Here is a 22,381-nt window from a genome sequence, read left to right as displayed (position 1 = left end):
TGCTGTAGTCTCTAGGTGGTAGCTTCAGGATCTGATTAGAACACGGAATGATCAGTATGTGTTTATTTATGCTGTTCCGGGGTATTGAAAGTAATAGGGCTTAATCTTGTGAAAGCCTAGGTCCATCTATGTCTACTGATTGATATAGATATGCGATGTTGAAATTCTCACAGAGATAGCTATGGACATCCATCTCCTGGATGGGTTTAATTCTCTTCCTTCTTCCTTCCTCCGTAATACTAACAATGCACCAAGTACAGTGACATGCAGGGACTATGAAATACCTAGTAAGCCCGTGATCAATAAGCAAAGGTAATCCACATGACGTTACTAGCACGATTGGCTGAAATGGATCACGTCGAAGTGGAGTAGCTAGGATTCTTTGGGGAAAGGTTAGACAAGGCTAGTCTGGAGAAGTCCGACTATATCCACTGACTAGCCATTGAGGTTTCGGGATTCGGGTTTCAGCTCGGGTGTGTCAAGTGTAGCTGGTGTGTTCAGATGACTTCTATCCATCCTCCTTTGACTACCCCATAGAGTAGTACTTCGTAGAGGAGGAGAGGTATGGGGTAATGGGATACTACCACGTATTGTCAATCTATGTACTGTCAATGATCAACCTGATTGACGGGGTGGGGGCTGTATCTGCCCTACCTGGTACCTACTCGATCATATAAGATCAGAGTAATCACTTAATAAGATACCTCAGTACATGAACCCATAAGCGAAGAAGTGGCGTGCTGAATCAACAGAGGCGAATCGTCTCCATACATAACTTTAATGCTGTCACTGAAAGTCTGGGCCGCTAAGTAACGACTGACTAAGCTGCATCTCAACCTGTAAGTTCTCTTACTAGTCGGTTCCAACAACACGTCTCCACTTTCTTTCTCTCTCGCTCTCTCTTCCTCCCTTCTCTCCCTCTCCTCATCTCTCTCTCTCTCCATCCGCTTCTTCTCTCTCTTCCATTTTTCATCCCTTGATATGGTTACCTTCGGTCCTTCGTTGATCTCCTGACTAGGAAGGTGAACCTTGATATCCATCCTCCTTTCGTTCTTTTCCACTTTCCACAACGGTTCATCCTCGTGGAGTGGACATCCCTTGAACCGGTCCGTGGTGCGAACCACCACCCGCCTACGCCCTCCCCGCGGTTCCTAGCCTGTATGGTCTAGGTACCTTCCCCGTTCCATCTTCCTCCCTTGCCTCTTTCGCTCCCATAGTCCAATTTTAACCTTTCCGCCCTCCCTTCCTTTCTCTTCCAAATTATCATCTTGATTTCCTCCCTTCCTTGTTTCATTTCTATTCCATTCGAAAAGTCAAAACGAAAAGGAATCCCTGCCTGTGGATCCAGGCGCATCGGTCGGCATGACGCAGCTTTTCGCTTCCAGCCCGTCGTCCAACGTGACGAATGAGAAACGGGGGAATTTTCTCGCGTCGAAAAAACACCCCAACGAATCGAGCCATCTCCCCACGAGGATCAAGAATTTCTTCCGCATCAACAGCTCCAACAATTCCTCCCACGGCGGCCACTCCAACAGCAGCGACCGGGATCGCGAGAGGGACGCCACCGCCGCCAAGACTGAATCCAAGTCCGCTTTCAGGCAATCCCGTTTCTTGCCCACCATTGGTCGTAATCGCTCGACCACCGTTGCGAGCGAAGGCAACCCTCTCGACGAGGGTGTCTCCCCCATTGCGACCGCCAATCCGTATTTCGTCCACCAGGGTCAGCCGTCCCTGCAGCATCGCAACGATGGCGAAGAGGCCTCATCGCCCCCCGACACCCCCGAGTTGCAGGTAGACGGCGTCTCTGCCGCCGAGCAGGCGACGACCGCCAACAAGGAGGAGTTGGCCCGAAAGCTTCGTCGTGTCGCTTCGGCTCCCAATGCACAGAACCTCTTCTCCCAAGGACAGTCCGGGGACCGACCCCAGACCGCCGAGCTAGGAAAGGAACCGCTGGTGGAACAGTCCACCGTCGACCCGCAAACAGGCCATGCGACGGACAACGTTGTGAGTCTGTCGGTTCCCAAGCTCGGTTCCGACGGCAAACTCCCCAGTCCCGGTCAGATTCGGACCTCCTCGTCCTTCCGCCGGACGTACAGCTCGAATTCCATCAAAATCCGCAACGTCGAAGTGGGGCCGAGTAGCTTTGATAAGATCAAATTGATCGGCAAGGGCGACGTGGGCAAGGTTTATCTCGTGCGCGAGAAGAAGTCCAGCCGCTTATACGCGATGAAAGGTGTGTATCGTCGAATACACTCTACCTGAGTTCCATTGTCACTAACTCTTCCAGTCCTGAGCAAGAAGGAAATGATCAAGCGAAACAAGATCAAGAGAGCCCTGGCCGAACAGGAGATCCTCGCTACTAGCAATCACCCGTTCATCGTCACTCTCTACCATTCTTTCCAATCCGAGGATTACCTCTATCTGTGCATGGAGTATTGCAGCGGCGGCGAATTTTTCCGAGGTGGGTAGAATTCCGGAAGTCTGTCTCCAGCATACACTGACCTGTTCTGTTCTTGTAGCACTGCAAACGCGTCCGGGAAAGTGCATCTCCGAGGACGCGGCCCGGTTCTATGCCGCCGAAGTGACGGCCGCTCTGGAGTATCTCCATCTCATGGGCTTTATCTACCGTGACCTGAAGCCGGAGAGTACGTTATCCCGTCGCCGATGCCGGTGTAGGTCTTGCTGACGGCATTCCAGATATCCTGCTTCACCAGTCGGGCCACATCATGTTGTCCGATTTTGATCTGTCTAAACAATCCGGACCGGGCGGTGCGCCCGTCATGATTCCCGCACGGAGCGGCAACTCTACGACGTCGCTTCCTACCATTGACACCAAGTCCTGCATTGCGGATTTCCGGACAAATTCCTTTGTCGGGACTGAAGAGTATATAGCCCCGGAGGTGATCAAGGGTTGCGGGCACACCAGTGCCGTGGACTGGTGGACCTTGGGCATTCTGATCTACGAAATGCTCTACGGGACGACGCCCTTCAAGGGCAAGAATCGCAACGCGACATTTGGCAACATCCTCCGGGATGAAGTACCGTTCCCCGAACACACCGGGGCCCAGCAGATCTCAAAGTAAGTCTTTATTAGTCGATACTGGCACTTTAGATACTAACCACAGGACAGTCTGTGCAAGTCCCTCATCCGGAAACTCCTGATCAAGGACGAGACGAGACGTCTGGGCGCGCGCGCTGGTGCTTCCGATGTGAAGACCCATCCCTTCTTCCGGCAAACCCAGTGGGCGCTCATTCGCCACATGAAACCGCCCATGATCCCCAACCAGGGCGGGGGCACGGACACGGTCAACTTCCGCAACGTCAAGGAAAGCGGGAGCGTCGATATCGGCGGGAGCAAGACCATCAAGATGAAGGGGGTTCCCATGGATTCGACGACCCCGACTGGCGAGGTCGCGGATCCTTTCGAGGAGTTCAACAGCGTTACTCTGCATCATGATGGAGACCCATAGTGGTCCGCTAAACCCCAAGCCCTCAGGGCAGCCGCGTTCGCTCTGTCCTTCCCACCATCATCCCGCGAGCATATCTTGTATCATTGCCATAGGTGCTCACCTCACGACAGTCATGCATGCATGGGTTTCTGTGTTTTTATCTTTCCTGCCGTCATGATATCAGGAGTATTTCGGCGTTTTCGACTTGGATTTTTCCCGCCAGTCCTTTCTTCAGTTGAGTTTTGCATCCGGGCGGTTATGTTGTCTGTGGATGCATTTCCAGTCCTTTCCTTCGCCTCGGTCTCGGCACATGGATTAATTTCGGTTTCCACGCTCCTCAGTCCTGGAGGCTTGCAGTATACGTTTGTTTTTGTTTTGTGTGCTTTTCAGATTGCAAGAGACGGCGTTAGATTTCGGTTGTATTGATCTTTTTGGGGAGACAGCATCCCTATATGCTGTGGTCACACCCTGTTTAGTACAGAAGTGTTGATTCATGCCCGTTCTGATTCAGAATTTGTTTGTTGTTTGAAGTCTGCTCTGTGGGCAGATCAATTTGTTTGGATCATCTAGATTAGGAGACTACCTTGAGATATTCATCTGTCCGTGTTTTGACCGGCCCGGAGCCTGCGGACTACAATAGACTAGCATGATATATCATTTTCGAACCTGATTATTCAATTTTATCATTTTTTATGTATTCTGTTCTTTAAATGAAATAGATTGTCAACTGGTAAGTAGGTAGAAGGGAATCGGCAGATAAGATGCGGAGAACTTTGCCAATCTCCGCTCCAAACAAAATCCATTGTCTGTCAACTCACAACTCACAACATCACTCCTTCAAGTCCAACACCAACAATTTCACCTCCCATACTCCGATCGACTCAATCTACGCGCATCAAACAAACAACGTCCATCCATCCAATCCAACCAATCAATACATTCACAATGGACGAAACCCCCCAACCCGCATCCCACCACAACGAGAACCAAAACCCCCTCCTCCGCGCCTCCAACCCACAAGTCTCAAACCTCGAACAAGACGTCTTAGACGAATATGCGCGTCTTCTAGGGAATGTAAACAAGGTATGTCCTATTCACCTCTTTACCCCTCACTTTCTTTCATTCTTATCACTCACTCAAGTCTTTCCCTAACTAACGTGTTATTCATGAAATAGTTGGAATCAAAACTCTCCGACCTATCAGGCGACCCCTCCTCGCTCACACTAGACGGCCTCCGTCTGCTCGAGCGCAAAACCGCCACCGTGTGTACGCTACTCAAGGCGAGCGTTTATAGTATTGTGCTGCAGCAGCAGATCTTCAATGAGAGTGAGGAGCAGGCGCGGGCGGATGAGGAGGGTGAACATCGGGCGGCTGAGGAGGGGGGGGAGTTTGGGTATCAGGATCAGTATCAGTATCAGGAGCAGGGACATGGGGGGTATTATGGGGATGAGGGAGATGTTACGTTTGGTTGAGTCTTTTTCTTCTTCTTTTTTTCCTTTTTCTTGAGTGGGGGGAGGGAATGGGTTGGGTTGGGTTGGTGGGATTATTTTGTTTCTTTGATGGATTAATGATTGTGATATACCCCGTTTTTATTCATTTTATTTCTTTGTTGGCTTTGTTAAAACAATTCTTGATACAAGTACATGGTGGGTACATAAGAAAGGCGATATGAGAGGCAAAAAAACAATATTATATACATCATAACGCGGTCCGCAATTCGATCCTGCTTGCCAACTGTCTAGCCGAGCAGTGCGTGATGATCCCTATTCCACAGCTCAAAGACACCTGATCATGCCCGTCCAGAGTAGTAAACCTTGCGCACATCCACCAACTTCTTGCCGCGGGCGCGCGCAATATCGTCCGGGTTCCGCTGGCTCATGAGTGCCTGGTAGGCGGCCTTCACTGTGTTCATGGGATTCCGAGACCGGCCGACCCGCGCGGCGAGGTCGTGGATGCCTGCTGCGCGGCACATTTCGAAGATGAGGTGTTGGCAGCGGAGGCCGAATCCTAGTACCGTTAGTATTTGAATGATTGACTGTGCAGAATGTATCAATGTGTAGAGAAGAGATCTTACCGGGCGGACGGTTCATCAACTTCAGATCAACAGCACCAACCTTGCCCGTGACATCACCGTAGATGGTCCGGTGCTCGTACCGCGGGATGGGCTGCATGTTGCGGATCGCTCGGTACGTCGCTTGCAGCTTGGCGTCGGGGAGCTCGTCGGACTTGGCTTCTCCGATGCCCAGCAGACCCCGGCCGTTGCCGGCGATCGCCAGAGAGTAGGTGCTCGCGATCTTACCCAGACGGGTCTGGTTGACGACGCGGTGCGTGACCAGAGCCTTGGTCTTCAGACTCCGGATATGTTGCTCGCTGTAGCCCGTATCCTGGATCAGTCGCTTCATGGCAGCGGTCAGATCCTCGCCCAGCCTCTTCTGGACGGCGTCGGTGAAGATCGTCTTGGTGACCTTCCCGGTCTCGGTGAGCGACTCCCCGGGGCTGATGAAATCGGGCACCAGGGCGCTGTGCGGGTTGAGTTCGTTCTCCTCCTTGCCGCGCGTCACCCGCACGTTTTCCAGGAACCGCACGAAGTGGCCCGCGCTGGCATCCTCGGGCATGTCCATAAAGTACTGCGCGAGATCCTGCACGAAATCCTCCCGCGTCTTCATCTTCGCGTCGTAGTCCGTGTTCTCGACGGGCGCCCGCACGTGCTTGTCGACGCCCGGCTCGATGGTCGAGAAATCGTCCAGGTACCGCAGCTTCATCGGATCCGTGCGGAATGCAAACTGGTCCGCCATGTCCTTGGGGTCAATGGCGGCCTCGCCGGCCTCGATGGCGGCGATCTGCTCGGGGGTGTACACCTCGCGCAGGCCGGCCTTCTCCTCCTCGGTGTAGGGCTGGAAATCATCCTGCTTCATCTCCCGCGAGATCTGATACAGGGATTTTAACTCCGACTCCGGGCCATTGGGGGGTTTCGGCTTGCTGTTTAACGAGGGCGGCGAAGGGTGGAACTGGCGACGAGGCACGCGAGGCACGGCGGAGGCAGCCCGGGAGAAGCTGCAAAACAGACATCTGGCGGGCCGGGCGAGACTCATGGTGGCTAAAAGGCCTTTGGCCAGTAGACCACTGGAGATATTGGTAGGGAGAGGTATAGGAGGGGAGAGGAATTGGTGAAAGCGGCCGGTGAGGTGGTCAAGAGCGATAGACGGATCGGAGAGCAAAGCGAAGTTTGGAAGTTCGAAGTCGGCGAAATTCTCAGCGGCAGAACTCTCGGCCAATCGTTGTCCGCCTTTTCCTGCTTGGTCGCCTTTTTCTCCAGGCTTTTTTTCTCCATATTTTTTCCAATTATTTTCTATACTCTCTCTTCCTTCTTTTCTAACCTTCAGATTTTGGTCTTGTTGGATCCCCTCATTACTGATCCACTGCCATATAGATGATCCCCATCAGACCCCTTCTCTCTTCTTCACTCAGATCTTTTCGCCCTTTACTCGTGCGACGCCTCGTCCACACCCCGTCTCAGAACCGATCCTCACCCCGCAATGCGCCATTGCCCTCTCACATAATGCAGAACCCTCCCAAGAAACCAGATCACACCATTAAGCGGCGCAAGAAGGTCAAGGTCGACCGCACCAAGAGCAACGGGTACGACGAAGTCCTTCAGACCGACATCGATACGCTTCTCCGCAAGAACAAGCCCGCCAGCGAACCGGACGCCGAGAACCCCGATGCCTCTCCTCCCCCTCCCACCCTTCCAGAGAACTTCACCGAGATTGAGGTCACAGTCGCGGAGATCTCCTCGACGGGAGATGGGCTTGCGCTGTCCGACAACGCCGATCACGTCTACGTCGTTCCGTTCACCGTCCCCGGCGACAAAGCCCTCGTGAAAGTCGTGCGCCACTTCCCGTCCTTGTCCTACAGTCTCACGGACTTTCTGAAAGTCATCGAACCCGGCCCGCAACGCAATGATGCCGGCATCGGGTGCCAGTACTTTGGCAAATGCTCCGGGTGCCAGTTGCAGATGATGTCCTACGAGGATCAACTGGCGCATAAGAGGCGCATTGTGGAGAAGGCGTACGCCAACTTCTCGGGACTGATTCCGGAGCTGGTCCCTTCTATCGATGAGACGTTCCCGTCGCCCATGCAATACGGCTATCGAACGAAGCTGACACCGCATTTCGCGGCCCCCCCGGGGAACAGGAGGGGTAAGGTCAGAGTGGCGCACACAGAGGTGCCCCCCATCGGATTCACCTTCAAGAACCAGCGCAAGGACATGGACATCGAGGACTGCCCGCTGGGTACGGACATCGTGCGACAGGGTCTCAAGAGCGAACGGAGACGCGTGGCGGAGAACCTCGGCAAATACACCAAGGGCGCGACCCTGCTCATGCGCGAGTCCACCACCCGCATCCCCAAGGACGGCTCCAGCAGACCCAAGACCCCGGAAAAGAAGAAAGACGGCAGCCCCACCGACTCCGGAGACGTCATCCGCGTCGAGCACGACCAGTACGTCGAGGAAAAGCGCTGCGTGACAGACAACAACGCCACCTCCGTCGAATACGTCGACGACTACCTCTTCTCCAACAAAGCCGGCGCCTTCTTCCAAAACAACAACTCCATCCTCTCCGGCTTCACAGACTACATCCGCCAGCTCGCCCTCCCCAAATCCAACGCCGAGGACCCCAAACCCATCAAATACCTCCTCGACGCCTACTCCGGCTCGGGCCTCTTCACAATCACCCTCTCCCCGCTCTTCAAGTCCAGCCTCGGCGTCGACGTCGCCGGCGACTCCATCACCTCCGCCCGTGAAAACGCCCGCGCCAACAACCTCCCCAACACCGGCTTCGCCGCCGCCGACGCCGCCGTCCTCTTCAAAGACGTCCCCTACCCCGCCGACCAGACCCTCCTCGTCATCGACCCGCCCCGCAAGGGCTGCAGCGACGACTTCCTCCGCCAGCTGCTGTCTTACGGGCCCCGCAGGGTTGCCTACGTCAGTTGTAACGTGCATACCCAGGCGCGCGACGTGGCGGTCATGGTCCAGGGTGATGCGGAGGGCAAGGTGCGGTATGAGATTGAGAGTATTCGCGGGTTTGACTTTTTCCCGCAGACGGGCCATGTTGAGGGTGTGGCTATTTTGAATAGAGCTGTCGTGTAAGGGGTTAGATATAGATATTGAGATGGGTTGCGATCTTTGAATATTGGCTTCGCCTTTAAGAAAAAGCATATTTCATGTATGTGATAGCACACTGCTATTTGACGGCGTTGGGGGATGGATTTTGGGTATTGAATATCACATGTACGGTGCCTATATGTATATTTATATATGGTTTTGTTGCGTATATACATCGAATACCTAGCTAGCTAGACCTGATAGGGAAATTTGGGTGCTTTTCTTCTGAGGTTTGTTCTGTTATAAGCGGTACAATTGAACGGAGAAAAAGCTACTACATATAGCAGCATAGAGTATCCACCCCCCTAGTCCCTTAACCCCACTCATCTTTAATCTACTCGATGACAATCCACACTTTCATTCATTTGATTGTCGAGACATAACTACCTTCTTCGCTCCCTTACGTACCCGGTCCACCGAGCAGGGCGAACCGCCGGACGATGCTGGGGCCGATCTCATCGTACTCGGCCTTGGTGTGGCAGTAGCTGCGGAACTCGGGCGTCTGGCCCAGCAGACTGCCGCCGAACCACGGGCCGTGGCGCTGTCGCTTGTGCGTCACGACGGCCACGTCGAGACCGCCGCTGCGGGCGCCGCCGCTGCGGGCCTCGGAGGCGCGGATCCGCGCGTCCACCAGGTGTCGGATGTCGCGCTGCAGACGGCGGCCGAAGTCCTTGTATAGCGTCGAGCCGCCGGACAGGACGATGTTCTTGTAGAGACCTCTCCGGACGTCGATGGGGGAGGACTGGATGACGCCGTCGACGACGGTCGGCAGGGGGGTCAGGAAGTCGGAGGAGTAGATTTCGGGGTTGAAGAAGATCTCGGGGGCCAGGAACCGCTCGTACCCGACGTCGATGTTGACGCTGCGGCCGTTGGGCGACGTCACGGTGTGTTTGAGGAAGCGGTCGGGCTCCCGGTCGTAGCGGGCGAACTCCTTGACGATGTCGGGACACACGTAGCAGTGCTCCTCCTTGACCTTCTCGGCTGTCTTCAGGCTGCTGTCCGGCTCGCCTCGGTCACGCAGCAGACTCTGGACGAAGTAGGTGATGTCTCGACCGGCAATCGGTATGCTCTTGATGGAGGATCCGATGACGTAGCCTTCGGCGACGGGGATAACGTGGGTGACACCGTCACCGGAGTCGATGACCGTTCCCGTCAGGGACCGGTCGGTCACTTTGGAGGACGTCCACGAGGCAGCGAGTGCAAGCACAGCTTGGACCGCAATGTAGAGACCGGCGCAGTTGAACGACTCGAACATGATCTCGGCCGTGTTCTCACGGTTCTCAGGGGGGTTCAACGGCTATTTAGCGGGCAGATGCAATTAGTAACCCTCCAATAAAGTAGATGTCGGGAAATGAAGGTCGTGGCCTTACGGGTTCGGTGAGCAAGAAGTAATGGTCCTCGGGCTCTACACGCAGGTACTTGAAGATCGAGTTGGACCAGAACCGTTCCATCGAGTCCCAATTCTCGATCTGACCATGACGAATCGGGTAGTTGATCCCATAACCTGGTCCGTTGGCCGCCGACAGAGCCTCATCGCCGATGAAGAAGTCCAAGTCTTCCGTACCACGCTTCGCGGACAAGTGTGAGCTTCCCCCACCACCCCCGCCCATGAACGACGGCTTGTTTGCAACGGCGGGTCTGCCAGCGCCAGCGGTTCCAGAGCTACCGGGTGTCTTGGTGGCAATTGCGGTGGGAAAGACGAACGAGGGCGAATCATTACCGGCGAAACCTAATCCGGGTGTCAGCGGCAGGTAGCTCCTTATCGTCAGGCAGCCCAATCCTCGTACTCACCAAGCTTGGAATAACCAGTTCCGCTACACCAAGGAGTCACCAGTCAGCCAATCATGTTCCATTTGTGTATTACGCGGTCAAATTCAAGGAGTTTCTTGGGCACAGCAACATACTTGTCCATGACAACGGCCGGGGTTTGGGACGCCATGACGGATGATGTGGAGCGCACACACGTCCCCCTTTCAAGATGTCGAGATAAGAGGTGGGACAAGGAGGAAAGAGATTGGGAGAGAGAGTATTAAAAGAGGAACATAGAAAGATCCCTAATATCCGAACAGACGAACCGGGAAGAGGTTAGGGGTAGTAGATGTGGGGGAGGTGGAGGGAGGCAGAGGAGTAGGAGGAGCAGCAGGAGGAGCAGCAGTAAGTAGTAGGAGGGGGGAATGCGGTAAGCTGGTCGGTCGGCCTCAGGCCCGCAGGAGTGGCAGGTCGCAGCCTAAGGCACAAGCACGGATGCCAAGCATTTCGTCACGTGGACGGACATGGCCATTGCCTAATCGGGACGACATACTCTCTTCTCTTCATCTTCTGTTTCTTTCTCCTCTTCATTCTCTTGTCTTGCGTGGAATCACCTCATTCGTATCGAGTATTCTTCTCTACTCAGGTGAGAGGCTATGGCAGTCATGAAGTGAAATGCCTACTGACACATTCAGATCCTACTCGCACCTCGTCTACTATGTGAAGAGCACCAATCAGACTGTTCAGATTCCTGCCTTCCTCACTTCACCTGCGTTTATACTTCACTGGTGATTGACCTAGTGGGGTGTTACTGGCTTCTACCTACCAGACTATGCTCGACAAAGCAATTACGGTTCCTCCAGTTATCCTTTCTCTTCTCTTCTAACTTCCTACCTCTTGGTGTCCTTCACCACCGTTCCTAAACCACTACATCCTATCCTCATGTTCGAATCAGTCACTCTTTTTGCAGCACACCTTAGTTTTATCTTCATTCTTTCAACTAGGGATACTGGTCTTTTCTCTGGATAAAGCAACTGCGCTCTGTCTTGGATGACTTACTCCTAGCACCTTATCCATACTACCCATCCATTGCCCTAGGCAAAACACCCCCATCATTTTCCCCTAAGTTGTCTACAGTTTGTGTTCCAGAGCTCCCAGGCAATGAATTGATCCCCATTAAAGTGAATGTCACCGTTTGGGTCTGCTGTGCACTCTTTGATCCTGAGTTGCTCTCAGACACTCCGTGATATCCCTCTTTCTCCCATGCCATCACAGTACGCCAGACATCGACCTTCTGACCCTCCCCCTTCCATGAGAAACAATTCCACCATGAGTCATCCCAGACCAAATCATGTATCCGCCATCTTCGTCCATGCCGGCGCCGGGTTCCACAGTCTACACAACGAGAGAGCCCATCTGGAAATCTGTGAGAGGTGAGTTTCCTCCTCCAACGGCTTGCTGTGTGAGCTAACCCTATCAAGTGCTGTGAGAATTGCGATGGGAATACTCCGGAATGGGGGCTCTGCAGTTGATGCGGTCGAGTCGGCCGTTATGCTGTTGGAAGACGCCGAAATCACAAATGCAGGATACGGTAGCAATATGACCTTGAACGGCACTGTGGAATGCGACGCCACCATTATTGATCATCTAGGCCGAAGCGGCGCTGCTGGAGCCGTTCCTCGTAAGTCTCGCCCCAAGTATTCTTCCCCCAGGGATCGACTCATTTGGGGTCTAACGAATCTCTCAGAGGTCAAGAACCCGGTTTCACTGGCCCGGGTCATCTATGAGCATTCCAGCAAGCCGCTGTCGCTACAGAGAGTCCCTCCGAATTTCTTGGTAGGCCAAGGTGCTACTGACTTTGCTTATGAACACGGGCTAGTGGTTCTTCCTCACGATGCTCTAATATCTCCTACTGCACAAGAGAGGTGGAATCGCTGGCGAAACGACCTGGAGGCGGCGGAAGCGAAGCTGAGACAAGAGAAACTCGCCCAGTCTCCAAACGACCAGCTCGCTGCATTTTATCGTCGACCCGTCAATAATCATTTGGCCCATTTACTGGCAACCCCTTCGAGTGACCGGCCCAGCTCAGCGGCTAGCTCTCCTCTGGCCCATCCCACGCACGACACGCAGACCGTCTCCAGCAACAGCTCCCTATCCAATCATGTGAATACTTCGCCTTTGAGCTCACGATCGCACAAGACCGGGGACGGTGAGTATGTCGATGGTGCCACCCCGCACAGATCGCGGTCGTCAGGCCGCCGGGATCAGGCAACAGATACGCGGGCGCCAGGCTCGGAGAGCGCTTCCGGTCACAGTACTCCTCGGTCTGGATCGGCAGCTGCAATCAACGCGCCTCGCGGTGGACACCCCCGCTGCGATGGCCATGTTCCTTGCGAAGCAGACACTGATCGGATAAATGATACTGTTGGCGCCATCGCAGTAGACAGCAATGGGAATATTGCAGCAGCCTCGTCCTCCGGGGGTATCGGAATGAAGCACAGGGGTCGGATCGGGCCAGCAGCACTCGTGGGTATCGGGACCAGCGTGATCCCAGTGGATCCCAGTGACCCCGAGAAGACGTGTGTCGCTACGGTTACCTCAGGGACTGGCGAGCACATTGCAACCACCATAGCCGCCCAGACATGCGCCGCCCGTGTTTACTACAGCCAGCGAAAATGTAAAGACGGCTCATACGAGGAGGTCACGGAAGACGAGGCCATCAGTGCCATGATTCAGAATGACTTCATGTGTAAGGACAGGAGCCCCTGATCGGTGTGATCCAAGGCTTATCTTCCGTTATTCGAGCAGGTCATCCCGGAGTCAAAGACAGCCCTTGTCAAGGCGCAATCGGAGTCATGTCGGTAAAGAAGACCGCCGACGCGATGTTCTTGTACTTTGCTCATAACACCGATTCTTTCGTCAGTTTATTCACCCGCGCTACACCAGGAGTGCACGACTAACAACTACGTGAACAGGCCCTCGCCTCGATGAGCTGTGAGGACAAGAAGCCAACGTCCGTCATGTCCCGCAGCCGTGGGAATGGAACGGTTGCCCAAGGCGGTCGCGTCTACCGACGTAGAAGGTATGCATCCACTAATTATACGCACGAAGAATCTAAATGCCAAGGCATAAGCGCTGACGAGGCTCCTTACAATCATAGGCACAGAGTTCCAGAAGCAACTGCAGGGTCCCATTCGTGATGGTAATTTCTCTGCTATTAAGTACATCGAGGTAAATCGCCAGAGATCCAACCGCTGCGCGTGTGGAACTAGCGCTAATACTTGGCACATCAACATGAAGCTGTCCATGACTCCATATTCACCACGACCATGCACCGTAACGGCAACGGAATCGGCAAATGATATCCCCAGGCGTTAACGGCGGTGTTGGCTGGATTGTTTCGGTTTGAGCTGAGGTGACGGAATGGTAGTCTCTCCAAAGAAGGAGCCCTCTGCACATGTCTAGACCTAGAATACCAATGATAGACCGAATCCTTGCAAACCGTCCCTTATATAATCAACGGCATCCAGTAGTGGATCCTGCAAGACACCCATAAACCAGACCTGGTTCTCCCAACATATGAGTCCATGTCCACAGCCATGACTAAAAGAAAGGGAGCAAATGAAGATGAGGTAAACTGGTGCAGGGTGTGCCGATAAATCTCCCAATCAATGTCCCAATCAACATCCCAATCAACATCCCACTCAAGGCCCCGGCGTAGGCGTAGGCGTCGGCGTGGCCGCCCCCGAAGGCCCACCCCCCCTCACCTTCTTCTTCTTCATCTTCTTCCTCGCCACAACAGCCGGCCTAGCCCCATACTCCCCAACATCCAACCTCGTCCCACAAGTTAAACAATCGCCGTTTGCCGGCGGCTCGCAAAAGATACTCAAACACACCGAGCACACAAACCCCACGTCCACAACCCGCCGATGGCAGAAACACGCCGCGCGGAAATCAACGTCCACCCGCGTCGGCTGCACCAAGTGGCGTCTGGAGCGCTGGTCTGGTAGGAATGCCATCATTAGGTATTGGAGGAGGCCGCGGGGTTCTGTTAAAGACATGTAGATGCCTTTTGTTGCGTCGGAGGCTTGTTGTAGGAAGACGGCGTCGCCGCTGAGTTTGCATACGTCGATGGGGATGTGGAGTCGTTGGCAGGCGAAGATCCCGTTCATGATCGGGATGTATTGGTGCGCGGAGTCGGTTGAGCTGCTTACGGAGAGGATGAGGATTCGAGACTGCAGGTTCTCGGCGTCTGTTGTGGCTGGCCCGCTGCCGCTGCCGCCGGGGCGGTCGCCGCTGCCTGTCGGGCCGGATGTATCGCCGCCGTGGGCTTCGTTCCAGACGATTGTGCGCCGGTTGATGTGGCTGAGTGCTAGGGTGAGGGCGCCGGCCATCATCGTCGAGGACGTGGCTTGCACGTCGGCGCCGGTGGTGGATTCGAGCAGGTGCCGCAGGTTCTGGGTGACTTGTTCTTCGACGATGCGGAAGGGGCGGTACTTGTTCATTTCTGTGCCGGTGGTGCCATTCTCGGGGTTCGGTGCCTTGTTGCTGCTGCTGCCGTCGGGCCCGGGCCCGTTCATGGCGACGTCCCCGTCTCTGTCGGTCGTGCCATCGCTGGGTTGGGGGGTCGGGTTGTGCTGACCCGATGGATACAACCAGGTGGCTTTTTGGTTGTGCGATGCGACGACGGCGACTTCGTTGGCGTAGTTGCAGGCTAGGTGGGCGTTGAGGAAGACGAGGATGTTGGCTATTGCTTGGGAGAGGGGGAGGGAGTCTTCGAGGAGGGCCCAGGCGCGCGGATTTGTGTCGAGGATTACGGTTAGGAGGGCGGGGGCTGGATCTTTTTGTAGAAGGATGGTTAGTTACTTGTTTTTTTATAAAGATAGGACGGTGAGGTTGGTAGAGTGGGTTGGGGGTATGTACCGCGTGCGCTGGTTTCGTAGTGCTCTGTCGCATCTACGGCGTTCATTCTTCGCGGTTGGTTGGGAGAGCTGGGCTCTATGGTGGGGGGCTTCTTAAGATGAAGAGGTTTGAGGAGGGTAGAACATAGGTTATAGCGATGGGAAGTGGGTAGAATGGGTGGGTTCGAGTGGTTGGTAGGTCATAGCATCATGGGTTGCAGGACTCCGCGGTAGATTCTGCTGGAGCGTGTGAGTGGCTCCGGTTGAGATGAGCAGCTAAGCCCTCTCGGCTGGTCAGGTCTGGGAGGTGACGATTAAGAATAGATTGTCAGAAAGAAAGTATTCGTTGGCCTTTCCCAGCAGCTGCGAACAGGGATGGCCGAAGAGCAGCCGAGAAAATTAGAAGTGAAGCAGTAATGCAGCTCGGAGAAGCTATACGAGTCTGGAGCGAGAGATCGGCCAACCGTTATGCACCTCCACACGTGACCGTTGCCGGTTGTCACCGTCACCATTATGGGAATACACTTGCTACATTACGATTTGCCATTCTCTAGTCTGGTACTTTTTTGGGGGTCTTTGATCTTGAATTAGTATTCGGGAAATTGTACATATTGCTTGGGCTGTGAATCCCGCAGGGTCTTGCGACAATCATGCTTTAGAACTCGAGCCATACACATACACGGCTATCCAACAAAACGGTATACGAAGATCAAATAGTATACGTCTGTCTAAACATAGATATTCAATGTATCACAGCGATGTTAAACTCAAGATAGTGATTGGATTTGGGAAAGTCCAAGCACAGAAAACCAAAAGTCTAACTCGTGAAGATGAGATATATTGTGCTCCGTCTAGGTAGAAAGAACAGGAATCTGTGTCGTCTCTTGGAGGCCACCAGAAGCGGGCTGCGAGTACGGGCTGGGCTGCGGCGAGAACTCCGGTGTTTCACCGTTCTCATGCTCCGTGAGACCCTTTCGAATGCCGAGGACAGAATCCACGATGACGGCGTCGATACCTTCGGCAACTTGGAGCTGAAGTAGATGTTAGGCAACAGACAACAATCATAAAACTGAGACGCGCTTACCTTGACATTGGCAGGGTCGTTGTTGAGCACCCCGTAAGTCACACAGACTAGCCCCGACTCCTTGACCACTCGCACCAACCGAGGGCACAGGACCAGCGGCTCCGCCTGCGAAACAACGCCCAGCAGGTTCCATCGGGAAGCGAAGCGAATGCCTTCCTGGAGGCTGCCGGCGCGGACATCGCCAGCGGGGCTGGCGCCAGAGTCGGTCAAGAAAAGGACCGGGATGGACGGCTGCTTGAACGAAAGCAACAGGCAGATATCCGGGTTGAAACTAGAAAAGATCATGCGGCGGTCCTGTCCCATATCGTACACCTTGTTGAGGACAGTATCCACGTAGGAGTTCAATTCCACCGCGTAGGTATCCATGTCTTCGTTTTCAACCTCGTAGAGCATCGGGTATTCTAGTGGCCTGTTAGATTGTCTTCTAGACGTTTTTTCTTAGGTATACTCACTCAGTTCAATATTGAACCCAACTGAGCTGGGTAGCTTCTCGAACAACTCTCCCAAGGTTGCAAAAGGCGCTTGGATGTGGTTGCCACGGCTGTTGCCCTTGAACCCCTTCTTCTTGAAATCACGCGTGTGCTTGATCTTCTCGTTCAGCTCCGAGGGGTCATACTCGGATCCACCAACAGACATGGACCGCTGGCGAAGTCCGGGGTTCCCTCCGGATCCGTCCGAGGTATCGCTGCACTGCGACGGGGATATGGGTCGGCGGTGTGGGCCTTTCGCTCCGAGTTGAAGGAATTGTTCCAACGTCAGGGCGTGGACTGGAGCATCAATACCAGTTTCACTGACGAGGAAATCGTGATAGATCACCGGCACGTGGTCCTTGGTCAGCTGAACGTCGAATTCGACGTAGGATGCGCCCAGGTTGGCAGCGGCAACGAACGACTGGATCGTGTTTTCGCCGAGCTGCAAGGAGTTGCGGGAGGCCATGTTCTTGCCCAGGCCCCTGTGCCCAATGACCATGGTCGAGTTCATCTTCCAGTAGGTCCGGTCTCCAGTGATTGACATGTTGGGGTGCTTGAATGGCGTGATGACAAGGAAATTGAAGGTCACCGTGCCAATCACCTCCAGGGTGTTTGCCGCAATGATCGGCACCGTCGAGTCACCCTTTAGGTTGATACGGTGAGAACCTACGGTGGGCTTGATGCTGGAGAGCAAAGCAACACCACGCCCCACAATCTGGTCCTTCGTCCCGGCGTAGGTTGGGATCAAGTCAAAAAGGAGCCGGACCTTGGTCGGATCGGTAGAGTGGAAGACCATCGGCTCCGTTGAGATGTGGTCCTGAACGGGAAGGTCGATGGTCTCCGGCTCGCCGTGAGCGCCATTCGCAGAGACAACCAAGGACAGTGCGGTATCCAGCTGGGTGGAATGGGCGTTCTCCATGGGGATGCGATCGAGGCTCACCGTTTCCATATCCTTCCGTATGTCCATAGTCCCCAGGCTGACCAAGATCATCGATTCGTCGGTGAGATACCGGTGTCCAAATGACTTGATCGGCTCAAGCTCCCGTGACCCAGAACTCGCCTGCGATGTGGCGCCGTCTGATCGCCTCTCGGCGAGAGAAGACTGCGTCGGGGGTGACGCAGGAACGGACGACGCCGTAGAGACAGGATTCGCAGGCTCAGCCTCGCTAACTTCAGGCGCCGGAGTGACCTCCGCGAGACGTCGCGCAATAGCGAGATGGCCTCTCAGGGCGGCATGCTCCTTCGCCGTCCATCCGGAGGAATCCGACCTCACCAGGTCAGCCCCGGCTTCAATGAGCAACTCCACCACACCCAAGGCCCCATCAACGCAGGCAACGAACAAGGGAGTCCAGGAATACGTATTCTCCGCCAGCTCCGTATCCGCCTTTTGCTCGTCGTTGCCTTCGAGCAGAATCTTGGCACACTGGTCGTGTCCGAAGCGAGCTGCCATGTGCAACGCAGTCTCCCCCTGCTCATCCTGGTAATTGATGTCGACTCCAGCGTCGACCAGTAGATGGACGATATCGACGAAATTCGCTTTAACGGCCATCGCAAGCACTGCACTGGACCGGGAAGAGCGTTTTCGGTGCACCTGCTCGTCCTGGTTGGGATCCTGCGAGCGCTCCGCGTCCAAAAGGGTGCGAGTCGTCAGCGGGTGACCACCCACGACACTCAAATGCAAAGGAGCCCATCCATCACTGTCCTGCCAGGAGGCCGAATCAATGCCGACGCGGACATCAAACATTCCCCATGCCTGGAGGTGCTCAATGATGACCTCGCAAACAGCCCGGAATCCATACTGGGCCGCGTAGTGGAGTGGAGTTCGACCGGCGATATCCTTTGCCAAAAGGGCGTTCCGCTGTTCAGGGCGAAGTTGGTCCAGGATGTGCTGCAGAAGCGAAACCGACGGGTCGGCGCGGTTTAGCTGCTGGGGGAGGTCTGACTCTTTGACGACCAGGCGGGGTGGTTGCAGGGTGGGCAACGCAGCCGGGGTGATGAAGTTCGCTGTCTCCAGAGGGAGGTCGAGGACCATCGACGCGGATTCTTCGGAGTCGGTGGTGGATTGCGAACGGCCTATGGAGATGATCAGGCGATGTAAGCAATTGCGCCTGTTGATATCGTCGTCTTCGTCAAGCGAATCGATCCGCGGAAGCAGTGCGGAAACGCAGGGCTTGGACCGATAATGGATCGACCGCTGGAGGAGGCTCTTGAGGACCTGGGCGTAAACCCCTTCCCCAGCATTCTCCGCGGCGGTCTTGAGAGTCTCCAGGAGCTCTAGCAAAACATGAGTGTCATCTTTGCGCAAGGCTTCATCAACCTCGAGCAGCATGCTCTGTGGCAGGTTCAGGTTCGGGCGAGCGGGACCTCGCTTCAGGGACAGCGACGAGCGCCTGGAGCTGGCATCCTCGGAGGCCTTCTGTTCGCCCAAAACGGACAGCCTATCATTGATCTTCTTCAACGCCTCGGAAACCTTAGCGTTCGAGACGAAGGGTAACGGATCCACTTTGGTTTCCAGATACGTCTTTTGGGCCTGCGTGCCCAACTTCTTATCTAGCTTCTTGGTGATCTTGATGAACCCACGGCGGTTGACTTCGCCGTACCACTGTAGTTTCCGCAATTGACCGCGCAGTTCTAGCATCGCGGCGAGGAGGTCCTCCGCGTCCTCCGGGTCGATGCGCTGGCCGTTCTCCAGGGGTGGGCCATAGCGATCTTCCAGCAGCTTGAGACGGCGGGAAAAGTCGGCATATTTCTTATTGTAGAAATAGCCGACGTCCTCGAGGTTTCGATCGAGGGAATAGAAAAAGCCTAGGGGATTGCGTCAGGAGGACGGCCCCAGGATCTCAGCCCGCCAAGGAATCGGATGATATCTCACCGGCAAGGTCCGGCTCTTGGCCCGCCTTCACATTGTCGGCTGCGGACTTGATAAGCTTTTTCAAAGGCTTGTACCTGATGTAGGAAGAGCTCCACTCGGGGACCACATTCCGGGACAGATTGTGGCCGAATTTCATGTTGCAGGGACCGCGATTGTTGCAGAACAAACGCTTATTCCAATAACAATGCACGGAGAACAAATATGTACGGTTTGACTTCAAGTCTTGAAGCTTGGAGGGCAAGCAATCGGTAGGTGGGGAAAATTGATTTGGATCGGAGGCAAATGCGAAAGGAGATCAGGAACTTTAGGATAACATGGCGTCATATGTCAGTCTACCGACGAACCGCGAGATCAGAGGTGTTCATGTTCGCTATTTTGGTAAAAGAAGGGAGAGGTGAGGGAGAGAAGAAGGAGAGGAAGCAAGAAGCCCAAGATGCGCAGTTTAAGAGAGGATGGTGGATCTGCAGACCCAAACAAAGACAGGGGGTAACAAATACGACAGGATAACAATGGGAGGGATATACTCGGTAGGTGAGGACCTATAAAGGCGGTTGAGTCCCACAGAAGGTCTGCGCACTGGAAAACACGTGCGACACAGGATTGTCCAGTCGATACAGCGTAGTAAATCGTAGAAAGAAATAGAAGAAGAAGCGGTGTGGGGAGGTTGAAAGCCAGGAGGACTAGATGGATGAAGGAAGTACTTTTTAGCTGAGTTGAGAGAATGGATGCAGATCGTCACGGATGACTGGATGGGGTTGATTCCGTCATCAAAAGAACGTCAATGGATCAGCATGGAATTAGACCGGGACGATCATCAACTGGCAACGAGGGTTGAAGGATATAGCTCAATTGCGAGGCAACTGAGCCGTGAAGTATGAGGTGAACTTACAGGGAAGAAGTTAGGGAGAGAATGGACGAGTCAGAAGCGCGAGTGGCGGCACAAGGTCTGTTCCGTCCAGGGGCGGAACCCGTGGAATCGCGAACCAACGCTCGGCGTGCGCGGCGGATTCGCTCTGATTGCCCCGCTCTGCTTGAAGATGCCAGACGGAGGAGTGACACGTAATCAAACTGCCCTCCTTACGACGGATTACGGAGATGTTTGAGAGGGAGGTATGTAAAGTACCTAACAATTAGTATGGACTCCATCCCCAGTCTCCATACGAGGGGTCGCTAAGCCCTACCTAATAAACTACCCACCCCGTACCTACTAGTGGCTTAGTACCTGCTAGTATCACCACACCTGGAGGGCCCGATCTCTTAACCTAGAACGAGAAGATCAGGGGTAGACGGGAAAGTCGCAGGGAATTTCAGTCAGGTGACAGACAATCTGCCCCCGTACTTGATGTTGGAAGAACGATATGTATAGTGTATGAAGTATAACAAAGTAGTATATACCAAGATACAGTGCCACAACCAGCTGCACGGGAGATGAGACCAGGCGGTCGGGGCTCTCGGAGTTTGTCCAACTATAAATAATCAACGAAGAATACCAAGACCAAAGGATGGTCATTCCCTTCCATGTGCCGCGCAGCCGATGACAACGTAGAACACGGTAAGAGGGGACCCGTGGAGACTCACACATCCACGCCCAGCACGCCCAGCCAATCTCCCCGCCGGGCCAATTCGAGGCCTTGGACCCAAGCTTTGCGGAGATCGAATCAGCTTGGCTCTGCAGAGTGCGGTGGGCCTCGGTGGGCTTGGCCAGTGGTGATGCGAAGCTCGACTGCAACCCTCCGACAGACTGTTAGGATTCAGGCGCGCATGCATCCAAAGTGTAAGTGCTACCTCTTGCATCGTCCGGCATATGTCGTCCCTTGGATAGGCGGCCCCTTGCTTACCCGACGGGTCCCATGCCATGGTCATCGCCCTATCGGCGGGTTTGTTCGCCCTGGTCTAGGGACGCGGCGGGTGAGCCACCGGGGTCGTCCCCCACGGGAATGACATCATTGGCTACTTGAAGCCAGGAGCCTTTTGTGGATGCTGTGGTGTGCCACGAGCGTCGGTGGCTTACTGTCTTGGTTTTTCGTCTTGTCGTTGATATTAAGGTGGTGGGCAGTAGGCCGGTTATGAGGTCATATGGTTCCGTTGGTAAGCGGGTAGGGAAATACCTACTTGGACTATATATCATAGCTCTGAGCTGGTACAATATAGATGGGCTTGTGGTTTAGTGGTATAATACTCGCTTAGCATGTGAGTGGTCCGGGGTTCGATTCCCCGCGAGTCCATTTTTTACCTTTTAAGCAATGACTCTTTTTTTATTATTCAGGTAGACACGTTGATATTGCTTCGATTTCTTTTTTTTCATGGTTGCAGTCACTGCCAAATACCTATACCCACCGTGGGTAGCCTCTGTAACATTGGCTTTTCTGGGGAGGACAGCAGTCCTAGGTACTATACCATGAAGATAGTACATGACATAACATACGCTTAAGGGGCAATTTGTGCCAAGGACCAGTAAGCATTATACCATGGTATGTTAATTTCGATTAGGTACCTAGCGACATCGTGAGTTCCTGATATTAACATGTGCGTTCGGTTGTATTGGATAGTATGCCCGGAATAACTATAGGCAGGTCTATGGAGGACCATGCAAGAGTAATCAGCCAAAGTCAGCTGGTTTACAGAGCTTTTTCCAGAATCTTCGTGGCTTTTGCGGTATTTAATGGGTGTAACAATGACTTTGGAGAATGTC

General features: G+C 54.1%; 8 protein-coding genes and 1 non-coding gene across 9 annotated transcripts; 5 read left to right on the top strand and 4 right to left on the bottom strand.

The window, feature by feature from the left end:
- Positions 1 to 1,362: 1,362 nt before the first annotated feature.
- Positions 1,363 to 3,470, top strand: P168DRAFT_282376 (putative serine/threonine protein kinase (Nrc-2); the record flags this gene model as incomplete). Its single annotated transcript, XM_024835979.1, has 5 exons — positions 1,363 to 2,233; positions 2,288 to 2,461; positions 2,520 to 2,645; positions 2,698 to 3,079; positions 3,131 to 3,470. The coding sequence occupies 5 exons, from the start codon at positions 1,363 to 1,365 to the stop codon at positions 3,468 to 3,470; spliced, it is 1,893 nt and encodes a 630-aa protein (XP_024692246.1).
- Positions 3,471 to 4,226: 756 nt separating this feature from the next.
- P168DRAFT_305004 (DASH complex subunit DAD3 family protein) lies at positions 4,227 to 4,930 on the top strand. Its single transcript, XM_024838888.1, has 2 exons — positions 4,227 to 4,532; positions 4,625 to 4,930. The coding sequence occupies exons 1-2, from the start codon at positions 4,395 to 4,397 to the stop codon at positions 4,919 to 4,921; spliced, it is 435 nt and encodes a 144-aa protein (XP_024692245.1). The 5' UTR covers positions 4,227 to 4,394; the 3' UTR covers positions 4,922 to 4,930.
- Positions 4,931 to 5,238: 308 nt separating this feature from the next.
- On the bottom strand, positions 5,239 to 6,541 carry P168DRAFT_297555 (mitochondrial 37S ribosomal protein uS5m; the record flags this gene model as incomplete). Its single annotated transcript, XM_024838186.1, has 2 exons — positions 5,239 to 5,456; positions 5,524 to 6,541. 2 exons carry the CDS (start codon positions 6,539 to 6,541, stop codon positions 5,239 to 5,241), a joined length of 1,236 nt encoding a protein of 411 aa, XP_024692244.1.
- Positions 6,542 to 7,008: 467 nt separating this feature from the next.
- P168DRAFT_237391 (tRNA (uracil(54)-C(5))-methyltransferase) lies at positions 7,009 to 8,598 on the top strand (the record flags this gene model as incomplete). Its single annotated transcript, XM_024833557.1, has 1 exon — positions 7,009 to 8,598. The coding sequence occupies one exon, from the start codon at positions 7,009 to 7,011 to the stop codon at positions 8,596 to 8,598; it is 1,590 nt and encodes a 529-aa protein (XP_024692243.1).
- Positions 8,599 to 8,769: 171 nt separating this feature from the next.
- P168DRAFT_311239 (actin-related protein 3) lies at positions 8,770 to 10,730 on the bottom strand. The gene is made up of 4 exons (XM_024839474.1): positions 10,518 to 10,730; positions 10,405 to 10,427; positions 9,984 to 10,342; positions 8,770 to 9,910 (listed from the first exon to the last, which is right to left on the bottom strand). Exons 1-4 carry the CDS (start codon positions 10,550 to 10,552, stop codon positions 9,014 to 9,016), a joined length of 1,314 nt encoding a protein of 437 aa, XP_024692242.1. The 5' UTR covers positions 10,553 to 10,730; the 3' UTR covers positions 8,770 to 9,013.
- Positions 10,731 to 11,691: 961 nt separating this feature from the next.
- P168DRAFT_319110 (threonine aspartase 1) lies at positions 11,692 to 13,562 on the top strand (the record flags this gene model as incomplete). The annotated part of the gene is made up of 6 exons (XM_024840248.1): positions 11,692 to 11,795; positions 11,844 to 12,043; positions 12,110 to 13,111; positions 13,171 to 13,280; positions 13,338 to 13,444; positions 13,523 to 13,562. The coding sequence occupies 6 exons, from the start codon at positions 11,692 to 11,694 to the stop codon at positions 13,560 to 13,562; spliced, it is 1,563 nt and encodes a 520-aa protein (XP_024692241.1).
- A 504-nt stretch (positions 13,563 to 14,066) lies between these two features.
- On the bottom strand, positions 14,067 to 15,638 carry P168DRAFT_254212 (TFIIH/NER complex subunit TFB4; the record flags this gene model as incomplete). Its single annotated transcript, XM_024834406.1, has 2 exons — positions 15,286 to 15,638; positions 14,067 to 15,202 (listed from the first exon to the last, which is right to left on the bottom strand). The coding sequence occupies exons 1-2, from the start codon at positions 15,329 to 15,331 to the stop codon at positions 14,067 to 14,069; spliced, it is 1,182 nt and encodes a 393-aa protein (XP_024692240.1). The 5' UTR covers positions 15,332 to 15,638.
- A 3,996-nt stretch (positions 15,639 to 19,634) lies between these two features.
- On the bottom strand, positions 19,635 to 20,227 carry P168DRAFT_290811 (glycerophosphocholine phosphodiesterase). Its single transcript, XM_024837295.1, has one exon. The coding sequence runs from the start codon at positions 19,823 to 19,825 to the stop codon at positions 19,658 to 19,660; it is 168 nt and encodes a 55-aa protein (XP_024692239.1). The 5' UTR covers positions 19,826 to 20,227; the 3' UTR covers positions 19,635 to 19,657.
- Positions 20,228 to 21,842: 1,615 nt separating this feature from the next.
- Positions 21,843 to 21,914, top strand: P168DRAFT_t110. Its single transcript has one exon. It is a non-coding gene; the product is annotated as a tRNA-Ala (tRNA).
- The last annotated feature ends 467 nt before the right edge of the window (positions 21,915 to 22,381 follow it).

Source organism: Aspergillus campestris (assembly GCF_002847485.1).
Source record: "Aspergillus campestris IBT 28561 chromosome Unknown P168scaffold_7, whole genome shotgun sequence".
NCBI classification, from domain to species: Eukaryota; Fungi; Ascomycota; class Eurotiomycetes; order Eurotiales; family Aspergillaceae; genus Aspergillus; species Aspergillus campestris.
This window is presented reverse-complemented; position numbering and strand designations above follow the sequence as displayed.